Genomic DNA, 11,610 nt, shown 5'->3' with positions numbered 1-11,610 from the left:
AAAAAAAAATAATAATAATATAAAGGGTTGAGATCTCAGCCCGGAAGTTGTGAGGCACTTACACTGTGTCCGTGTGTGCGTGTACATATGCACACTAGTGACACACCCATGAATCAGTCAAGTGCTATGAAGTTGCCATATACAGAAATATGTGAATGAGTGACAGTTGTTTGTCTGTGAAACTTTATCTCAGTGTTTTTTTCATATGCATATGCATTACATATACTTACATCAATGCATGTGTGTAGTTGAAGTAATTACGGTATGTAAGGCCCAGTTGGTGTGTTTGTGTTGTGTGGGGGTGTTGTGGTGGTTGTGTGTGTTGCATGTGCATGCCCTTTGCAGAGACAGTTTGTAATCAGCTGTCAAAGTGGGCTCTGTCCCCATCGCAGCAGTCGAGCACAGAGTTGCGTTCTGGGCAGTGAAAACCTTTAGGTCCACTCTACATGCTGATCCACACAGCAGCAGCAGCGAAGGTGGAGGTCGGACAGGACAGACATTCAACCCGCACTGCTACAGCATATTGATTATCTGTATTTTGTCAGCTGTCAGCATGGTGGTGTGACTGTCAGTCATTTTGTGTGTTTTGGTTTTCCTGTTTTCAGACTCCAGTGACTGTATTGGAAACCAACTGAAAAAAGGTAAGACTTGGAGTAAGTGATCAATATCTAAGCATGGTTTATATGGACTGATATCCAATACTGCTACTATAACAAAATATTTCAGTGTATTTTTTGATCAGTCACATACAATTTACCACTATGAAACATGCTGAAATGATAAAACATAAAGTTCGATCATGTTTTTGATCTTTAGTTGTTATTGTTATTTAAGGATTCAAAGTTTTAATTGATATATACACTAGCAATATATGTAGTAAAATGCAGCGTGGCATACTCATTTAGGCTGTACTAAAATTAAAAAATAAAAACAAGTATAAAAACCCTACACCACATAACCCTAACCCTAAGAATTTTTTTTTTTATGATTAACAGTTTTTATTTTTATTATTTCAACCCTAAGAAATGTTAAAGGATACATGTTAAAGATATAAATTATGAAATTAAATTAGATATACAAAAATTTACATATGTACAACTGTAAGAAAACTAAACCTAAACCTAATTAGCCGAAGAGGATGTGGTGGACAAGGCTGAGGACATAAAAATACATAAAAGAGGACAGAGTTCAACATAATAGCCTATGGAAAGAAACTTTTCTGCATCTCTCGTGGGGCTACAAAGGCATTTGCCAGAGAAACAAAGTCAGCAGTGGTCTAAAGCACAGTTAAACAGAAAAAGAGACAAAAATAGCTAGAAATAATAAGTCATAATACATAATACGTAATGAGGGCAATAATGGAAGGTAACTTACCATTTTTAGACTTCCTTTAATTGTTGGTCCTCAGCTGGAATTAAACTGGGGACACTGCTGTTAGATGGTATACGTCTTACACACCAATACGCTAAACTTACAGTATATGTTAGATATGAAACTTTCTTACATACATACAAAAAATAAATACATATATACATATATAGATAAATATCAGGCCAGTTGGAGCAGGACCCAATCAGACCCTTATTGTCCTACAGAGGCATTTGTGCACATCATAATTTTATTACAATGTTTATTAAGGACTGAGGCAAATGCAAAGTGTGGGACATATTTCTAAATTAATGAAAAAAACATAAAACATATGTTTCACTGTATGATTCACATGTGCTTTGTATATGCTTTTATATAAAAATTGTATCCGAAAATACTGGAATGCTTTAAGAGATTCTGTGCTTTTTGTGGCATAAATATATACATTTTATGCTCGAACAGCCTTAGTTTGTAAAATGTGTTGTCGATCACTTTAGAAATCAGAAGTGTTTATTAAAGTAAGTAAAATAAATATATTATATATATAAATATAGGAATAACAGCGCACATTTTCAGTCCCATCTGGAAGACATTCGGAGTGTTGCACTAGGTTGTTGACATGAAAAGTGACACTGTGGCCAAGAAAATAGAGGGAGAAATTCAAACACTAAGGAATCATGGTGTGAAGTGGGTAGGAATGTCACATAGCCAATTTTGGAAGGTAACAGAAATGATCAGACACAGCACGCCCTAATCCCAAGTCGGAAAAGTGTGGCGGGAAGGGTTTCTCGAAGCTATCAAACCATCCTGCAAGTAATTCTGAAGAAGCATACTGTCATTTTTAAGTTGCTACAGTTAATGACCCAGTGATTTAGTTACTATTTCATATAAATGGAAAGAAATCGACAGTTCTATTTTTCTGTAAAGTGGTGATGTATTGATTGTCCTGTCCGTGTGTGGGTAAAGATGATCGAGCTAGGCCTCGCTGATGGCAGCCTGATTGACGAGCTGATGGAACTGACAGCACAGAGCCTTGGTCACCTGGAGATCCAGGAACACTTCAACATCATCAAGGAGATCGGCCGAGGGAAATACGGCAAAGTGCTGCTGGTCACGCATCGCTTCAGGGGTATGACTACTCTTTTCTCATATAATCTTTAACATTTGCTGATCTGAAGCCCATTTTAGGATTTAGGATTGCTTAACAGCAGACAAAGTTAGCAACTGGAAATAAATTTGGAAGGTTAAGAGGAGGGTACTATTTAAGAAAAAGATAAAATGGATGACCCTCACTCTCCTGACTGGAGGAGAATTTCGAACCGTAGGCGACCCTAAGCGAAAAAAAGCCAAGCCAAAGTGGAGCAATGACTGCGCCAGTGTAGACAAAAGAGAGAGCAGAATTTAGTGCACAAGCTGGCATGAGGCTGGCTGGCTCGATGCCTGGAGGCTTTGAATTTGAAAACCATTGGAGGTTCAGTGGCTGGGTGACCTGGGAGTTGCAGAAAAGCCAGGCTACAATATAATCAGTTTTACATTAAACAGTGAATACCTAATATCAGCACAGTATCGCAGATGTGCATGACCAGTAATAATAATAGCCAAAGTGAAGTATGGATGATCTACAGGGACTCCCATGGCCTTGAAAGTGATGCCCAAAGCCTCGACTAAGCTGCAGGGCTTTCTGCGAGAGTACTGCATCTCCTTACACCTGTCCTGTCACCCCTGCATCGTGGGCCTCTTTGGCATTGCCTTCCAGTCTAATGAGCACTACTGCTTTGCCCAAGAGCTTGTCATTGGGAGGGACCTGTTTGCTGTCATCCAGCCAAAGGTGAGTCAAACACCGGCAAAACAAGCCTATAAAACCGATACTACAGCCATCTAGTAGGTCTGTGAGGTTGTATGTAATAGGGTTGAGCGAGTACTCGATCGAAACGAGTATCTGGTACAGATACTCGTACTTTTTAGTATCATCAGAGTAAAATGTGTCAATATACGCACTTGAAAATAGAGCAATCTTCAACTTTTAAAAAGTTGTTCTGTAAATGGCTTTCTTGTTCTTGTGATACACTTCCAGTTCTGGTTTAACACAAATCCGTTTTAAGTCCCGTCCACACCAAGTATGGATATGCATACAGAAAAGTTAATTGGTTGGAGAGATAAAGATACAGACCATGGTGAACTCGGTCATCCCTTGTGTTTATTCTGGCACCTTTGCAAACAACACAAAAAGTTCTATTCCTGCTTTGTGTGACGGTTCTAGGTGGGTATCCCGGAATCTTCGGTAAAGCGTTGTGTCCTCCAGATCGCCAGTGCTTTGGAGTTCATCCACAGCCATGGCCTGGTCCACCGTGATGTCAAGCCTGAAAACATCCTCCTGTTGGACAATCACTGCTGCCAGGTCAAGCTGGCAGACTTTGGTCTGGCCCAGAAGAGAGGCACTCTAATACGCTTCATCACAGGAACCCTGCCGTACATGGCCCCGGAGCTTTGCACCGTAGCCCTGATGGAGGGCCAAAAAGAAGTGACCGCCCCTCCGCTTAGTGTGGAGCCAAGCCTGGACACCTGGGCCTTTGGGGTGGTCATCTTCTGCATCCTTACAGGTTACTTCCCCTGGGAGTGCTGCATGGACTCGGATGACTTCTACCAGGAGTTTGCAGACTGGTGCAGAATGGAGGAGAGACCTAACACTGAGGAGGACATGCCTCCTTTGTGGAAAAGGTTCACTCCAGAAGCCATGGAGATGTTTGGTAAACTCCTGGCTCTAGATGCAGGAAAGCGGTGTACAGTGGGGGAAGTGAGAGCTTATGTGGAGAAGGACTGGATTAAAAAGGAACATGGGATTGGGCAGCAGCAGACAGCAGAAAACGAAAAAGTTAGTGCCTCTGGGAATAATCCTGGGCATGGGGAAGTGGATACTTAGTAAAAGACTGCTCTTCTATATAATCTATAGCTTTTGTATGCCTTGACAGAATGTAGAATATGCAATATAGACATTAAATCCTAGTTGCCTGGTATGAGGCATGTGATTTGCAGTGATGTCACATATGGTTTTTACATCATATAGAAGGGTGACGCATTATTCTAAAGCTTGTGTCCTAGAGTATATTTAAAAGACCGTTTGAAAGCAACATAATCAAGGAGTCTACAGATATTGGAGTTCCTGTCTTTACTTAAAGGACTAGTGTGTAGGATTTAGGAGGCTCTGTTGGCAGAAATGGAATGGAATATGATATTCATAGGTATGCTGTCATTAGTGTATAACTGAAAATAAGAATCATTGTGTTTTCGTTACTTTGAAATGAATCGTTTTTATATACACGCTTGGAAGGCGAAGGGTATTCAGTTTGCATGCAATCTGCAACTTCACTGAGATACCACTAAATCCTATACACTGGTCCTTTAGGTGAAAGTCCTGCATTCAAAATGTTACTTGTGTAAAAGTACATCAGTGTTATACGCAGAATTACAACTCAATTAACACATTCATTAATTAATATACTGATATGATACAAAATGTTATGATTTGTAAAGATAGAGCTGATTTTAATTAGTTTATACTTAAAGTACAATGTCAGCTAAGGTGGACCCTTATTACCTAATCTCTGTGGCCTTGTTTTGTAGAGGGGCCTTGAGTCAAAATGTAGTTGTAGTTTACACTGCACTCAAATGGGACCAGGCAGTACTTTTCAGCAAAGCAGTACTGGTTGGTCTCTGGGTCTTGGGTATGTAATGAAGGAGGGGAGCAACAGGGGCCCAAAAACAACAGACCTGTTAGGGGCCTCGGTGCTCTCTAACAGGTCAGTTGTTATCAATGCATTATTATTAGTTAATAATAAGGCATCATATCTTATAGATAATTATATGTTTTAAATGTCAAAATCTTGACCCACAAAGTAACTGCAGCTGTCAGCAATAGGTACAATATGTCCCTCTTGAATGTAGTAAAAGTATAAAGTAGCATCAAATGTGAATACTACTAAGTAGAGTACAAGTATCTATCTAATCTAAAATTGTACTTACGGGGGCACATATCAGGGTCAGTTTACTCATCACAGTTCTACTCGGCCTGTGAAAACAGTAGTATATTGTGGTCTGTGGCTCTGGAGGGAGCTTTCCAAAGTTTGAGAAGTAAAGTAAAGTATGATGTGATCGGGTTTATGTGGATTAAGTTTTCACCTTTAAACTTTTAACAAAAAGCCTGTGTTACAAACTCCACACATGGAGTGCAACAGGCAGTTGCATTATGGGAATGTAGAATTCAATGTTTTTAGAGCTTGATCCATATTCAGGACTAAAAGTAGGGACCGTTCTTTAAAATCTGTATCTTGTAAGTCCACATTTATGGAAGTGGGCTTTTTTAAGCATCAGGTTTATGAACTATTTTTGTTTCTTGTCTTTATTTTTTTGTATTTTTTTTTTTTAGTTATCCAGTCTAAAGTTCTGCTCAAGTCGGTGAAACTTTATTTTTGTTTCAGCAGTTCAAAAAATATGTTGTTTTGCAGCTCATGGCAGCACATGAACCCTTCATATTTTGCACTGTTACTTTAAAGCTATGCGTAATGAAAAGTACATAGTAAAATATAAACCTTTTTACCAGTGTTCAGAATGATTTACATGTATGCAGTACTGAATAGTACAGCAGTGTGAACTTGTACTGGTGTAGAGTAAGTAATACAGGTTTTTGTGGACAGCAGTTAGTGTTTTCAGATATCTCCAAGCACCGTGCAGCACGTTTGTTTTACAGCCTAACATTATCTGGAGTGAAACTGCAGTTCTTTTAAGGGCTCTCCTCTGTTGCTGCATATAACTTATAACAACTCATAAATATAGTTTAGACTTTGAACTGTGGATTGTTTATTTAGATCATTTACATTACTAACTTTGATACATACGTTATGTATAATTTGATGTCTTTTTTTTGTGGAATTAACGTGTTCATAAATGACAAGAGTTCACTGATAACTTTTGTCCTCAACTGCAACAAATCTAACCGTCTGACATTTGGTATAGATGCTTTTTGTTATATTTTGTTAAATTGTAACATAACACACAATTATTATTATTTTTTTTAAACTCCTTAGTATACCTACCTGTTACAAAATCGAAAAAATCAAAGATTGAATTACAATATATACATAAATAATACATATATTACAAGTCAGTGTTGCACAGTGTGCACAGGTGACGCCATCTCCCTTACACAGTTGTATATGATGCTGTGAGAGATTGCAGATGGAAAATAAAAATAAAAAACGGTCTTGCTTTTTTCATCCACTCTCTTGGGCAAATATCATATTACCCTCTTTAAAGTTAGATCCTTGACCTATGTCAGATGTCTGTCTAAACCCCCTTTCACTGACCTTCTTTAGCTTCTTTACACTGAATAATCTCTGCCACAGCTGGCTCTCCACTGATGGATGTCCTGCTTTTGTTTGGGCATATAGGATGCCACAGGTGCTTTCAGGACAAGAAGCGTCACCCCCTGAGAGGGCAGACCCAAACTTGGCCCGGGCCCCTGAACCTGCTCGATAGAACGTATTTAGGGCATTGCACTAACCAGGGTCATCTTTCAGCTGACACCTGGGCCCAACGGCACATCCAGACCTGTCATACAAACACTAATACAGCCACAGTAAATCCAATCGCAAAGCCTGTGTTGGCATTTGACTCACCAGCTATCTGTGTTGGCGTTCCCACACATAGCAGACCCAGTGTTTAAAAAGATTAAAATAATGTTTTGCATGCCTATTCTGTGTAACAAGGCATTTACAACCGAAGTATATATTTTTAAGTTTTTCAATGCAGATTTTTTGCATATGAGTGAGAGATTGTGCTTTTCTGTCGAATCTAACAGTACAAACTCAAGCTAAACTGATAAGCAGAGTATAATTTCCAGGAAACTATATCTACACCAGAATCATAAGTCTTATTGTCACATGATTTCCTTCGCCTGCCAAATAAAGATCGCTTCGTGCTGTTATGAACGACACTGTGCTCATAGACTCTCCTCTTTATTTTATCTACACAGCTGTCACATTTCTGATACTTGCACCCTTAACAAGCATGTTAGTACATTATCATGCACTGAGGTAGATAACCATACGTCCCGGAAAAAGCCATTTCTTTTACAGTTAAATGACAGCTGAAAGATTGTGGAACTGCTTACATGAAAATGTTAAAATTATGACATACATAATTTACCAATGCTTTAGAGAGCAGTTCGAAGCCTTAATTCACCGGGTTGTAAAAAAAAAAAAAAAAGTAGTTGCCATTTATCCTCTTCCAGCACCTGATTTACCTTTTAGTTAAGTTTTACTTTCATCAGGAAAGTGTTTATTTATTCATTAACAACTTTTACAACTGCAGACTGGATGTGATATTATATAGTGAGAAACCCATTAGCATTGATTAATGCTCCCAACATTTATAACAGCATCATGTCCAAATGGAATAGAATACATTGATAAAACTTTAATATATTTAGCATTTATAAGCTGTATATAAACATTAAATTAATATATAACACACTGCTTGTGGCTGTGAACAGATACAAGTGGATTTGGTTTATTATTGTACAGTATTTGTCAACAATTATAACTATAATTTTCATTCATTATCTGTTTATATAGCAGCCTCCACTTTGGTGCCCACAGGAGGAGTTATAGTTGTTGACAAATACATTAATTATCACTTCTAATACACATTCTGTTTACAACTAAATTTCAGTGTGTTATAAAAACCATTTATTAAATGTGTACTGTTTATAATTGTGAATTTGTGGGACTTGGGAAATTGAATAAACCTGAAAAAGAAAATTAAAAGCTGTTCTTATTGATGGCTTCTATACATACAGCTCATGAGTCTTATCCTGGTTTGTTTACATTTGTAAACAAATTTGTTTGTATGTTTGCATACATGATTTGAACATTATCCAGGTTTCTCCTCTGTGCAGAAGGGGTCTTAATCTCTGCAACTTCCAAAACTCCTTCCTATTCTGACAGAGGTACAGGTATCAGGACAATCACACATTCACATAATACAGCCTGAAGCACAGTTGGCTTCCAGTATTCCCATATTTAAAGGACCAGTGGCAGTGTGTAGGATCTAGCTGTGAAGTTGCTGATTACAACCCCTTGCTACACCCCACTGTTCCAAGTGGGCAGGAGAAACTATGGTGGCTGCAAAACTGACAAAAAAATGCAAAACTAGTCTAGAACCAGTGTTTGGTTTGTCAATTCTGGGCTATGTTAGAAACATGGCAGTTCAACATGGTGGCCTCTAGAGGACCCGCTTCCTCTGTAGATAAAAAGGGCTCATTCTAAGGTAACAAAAACACAATGATTCTTGTTTTCAGGTGATATACACTAATGAAAACATATATTATATTATATTTCTGCCAATAGATCCTCCTAAATGTTACACATCTTACACTACACATCGCTTATGCCTAAAAACTGCCCTGTTTCTCAATATTTATTTGCTCCTAATCCTTCATCACATACATCTGTCTGGTGGTAATAGGATAGAATGATTTGTTACTGTTAGTGTAGAGCACAGGTTAAAAAAAAAAGACCAGCTGTTTATTAAGAAGTCATATGCTTCCAGTGTGGATTACATCATGCACCTTTCTCTCCCTCACACACAGAGAGAGAGAGGGAGAGAGAGAGAGCTGAAGACAAGATATCCAGGCTTTTTGGATGACCATATACACACGGGAGCACTATTAATAAATCCACTCCGTTTGTTATGGAAAGTCACCACAACTGGGGCCAGCTGTCTGTCTGTTACGGATGAGCCAGAATGAGGTGCCTAAAGAAACTTTTATCAACATTGATCTGCAGTGTTGGGCAGTAAGTCATTACTAGTAATAATATTACAGTAATAATAATACTTTACCATGCAACTAGTAGTGACTAGTAACTAATTACTGATACATTTCATTAATAATATTACAGTTAATAAGTAGTTACAATATTACTTTTTTTGATGTCACCTCCTACTGAGCTGAAATCCAAAAGTCCAATCACATCCTCCGATTAATTTTTGTAATCATGGAGGAAACTTGTTGGAGGATGAAATGCTGACATTCAGCAGCTGGAAATCTTCAATTACTGTGATTTTAACAAACAAAATTATTTATTTATTAATTATAAATTTAATTTCCCTAAGACTGAATTTTGGGGAGGAAAGAGGGAGGGAGGGAGTAATAAGTAAAGTAATAGTATTACGTAAAGTAAGTAAAAAGTAATGAGTTGCAATAGCTGCCGTAATATATACTTTTTCTCTGAAGCCCCTATACGAGAACGGGAAGCCCAGGTACATTGACTAAACATTTTGTCTAAAGTGATTTCGGTGATTTCACTCTCAGAGCATTTTCAGTTTCATTACCATGAAACAAAAGCAAAACAGTCGAATTGAAGGTTTACAAAATGTAAAATGCAAGTGGATTTTCTTCCAATATGGAAATGGTGATAAAGATAAGGTGGGAATATCAACTCAATATTTAACAAGACCAGGAGTCTATAGCCATGCTAGCAGCTCTGTGAGGTTGTACTACACTGTAAAACCTGAAAATGCATCTAAATAAAAGAAGGTTAACATAAATGAATCCCTGCAAACAACTGGACTCAAGCATTCACATGAATTAAACCTAACACAAAACTTAATTGTTGAAGCAACACATTTGCTTTAAGTCTGAACTTAAATTTTTGCAATGTTTTAAGTATTGGTATTATAATTCCAGTTTGTTCCATTCACTTTTTTTTATTTAAGTTGACTTTACATCATTACAAAAATGTAAGCATTATAATGCTGTATATCTTAGGATTTTTAAATGTTTGTTTTTATAATAGTTTATTAACCATCATAAGCCCAATTATGCATCCAAATAATTCTGGAGCCCCCAAAATGTTCACTCAAGTGAACTTAAGTACCCCTTCTTCAACACCATAATTTATGTTCCTAATGTGTTCACTTTTTAACACAGTGGATATAACAGAGAATTTTACAATATTTTAATATAACATTATAATACAATATATAATATATAATAATATATTAGCTCAAACTGTAGGAACAAGAATTGTTTTTTGACTGGGACTATTCCCTGTGAGTCCCCCCTAGTCATGATGGGCCCCACTAGGTCCTGCTGGGGAGAAGTGGCACCTGAGACTGAAAAAGTTACCTCTTTCACTTATAGATCACTATGTCTCCGCTGTATCTATTTCAGCTTCAGCCACACAGCAGACTTAATCCTACATCATGATCCCTCAGCAAGGCCTCTGACGGCGTGGCTGGGTGTGATGTTAACATATCATACGAGAGCTGCTGCTTACAAATTAGTCCCTTTGGGTGTATCACTGGCTCTGTGATCTCAGTGGCCCTTGGCTAACTCCTGACTAAACATGTGAGGCTCTAGCAGGTCTGTCAATCTCTTAAAAGCAGCACTAGTATGTCTGTCAGTCCCTTACGGATGGCCTTACTTATGTTAACATTTGTAGCGAGCAGCTGCCCCTCTCTGTATGTCTGGCTGGGGGGGAAATGTTGAGATTATAGAGAATGTTAAAGTGCATGTAGATGAAACTGTTTGAAATGTTTTGAGCCGAGTGTTTGAATTTCTTGCACTGCTTGGCTTTGTGGGGTACAGGCAGAGCAAAAACATAACAATCAATAAAAGGTCCAGTGTGCCACATTTAGGAGGCACTATTGGCAGAAATGAAATGAAATTAGTGTATCATTACCTGAATATAGGAATTGTTTTGTTTTCGTTACCTTAGAATGAGCCAGGCCATTTGTTTGCCCAGAACAGACACACCAAAATCTGGCTCTAGATAGGGCCATTTGCATTCTTTGGGTGTTTGGCAGCCACCGTAGTTTCTCCCTTGCACTTGGAAAGGGAGGGTGAAGCAACTTCACTGCTAGATGCCACTAAATCCTACACACTGGACCTTTAATAATCATCAAATTGACATAAATCAATGAAAAATGACTTAATAGCTACATAAGACATTATTGCATTGTTAAAGTTGAGACCAACAGTGAATTTCAGGCAGTCTTGAGTCACTCAACAAACGATGTCTTGTGAAGAAAACGGCTTATTGTGCTGTGTATCAAACTATATATGACATCTATAACATACAGTTTGATACTCAACATCTGAGCCATTTTCCAAAACCCAGCAGTCTCACAGGCCTTAAAGTAGAGGATAAAACCTAAAAGTGGTAACAAAGAGAATACACAAAG

General features: G+C 38.0%; 1 protein-coding gene across 5 annotated transcripts; it reads left to right on the top strand.

The window, feature by feature from the left end:
- The first annotated feature begins 359 nt into the window (after nt 1–359).
- si:dkey-8e10.3 (serine/threonine-protein kinase SBK1) lies at nt 360–7,355 on the top strand. Of its 5 annotated transcripts, none has more exons than XM_035656791.1 (5): nt 360–482; nt 606–641; nt 2,335–2,497; nt 2,994–3,196; nt 3,629–7,355. In XM_035656791.1, exons 3-5 carry the CDS (start codon nt 2,335–2,337, stop codon nt 4,286–4,288), a joined length of 1,026 nt encoding a protein of 341 aa, XP_035512684.1. In that variant the 5' UTR covers nt 360–482; nt 606–641; the 3' UTR covers nt 4,289–7,355. The 5 variants fall into 5 exon arrangements, with proteins under 5 accessions (XP_035512684.1, XP_035512686.1, XP_035512687.1 ...); XM_035656793.1 differs by having other exon boundaries at nt 365–476; XM_035656794.1 differs by having other exon boundaries at nt 392–482; nt 606–653.
- Nucleotides 7,356–11,610: the final 4,255 nt, after the last annotated feature.

The sequence above is a fragment of the Morone saxatilis genome, unplaced genomic scaffold (assembly GCF_004916995.1).
Source record: "Morone saxatilis isolate NCDOM2014 unplaced genomic scaffold, NCSU_SB_2.0 Contig15, whole genome shotgun sequence".
Taxonomy (NCBI): Eukaryota; Metazoa; Chordata; class Actinopteri; family Moronidae; genus Morone; species Morone saxatilis.
Note: the sequence above shows the minus strand (reverse complement) of the source record. Positions and strands in the feature narration are given on the sequence as shown.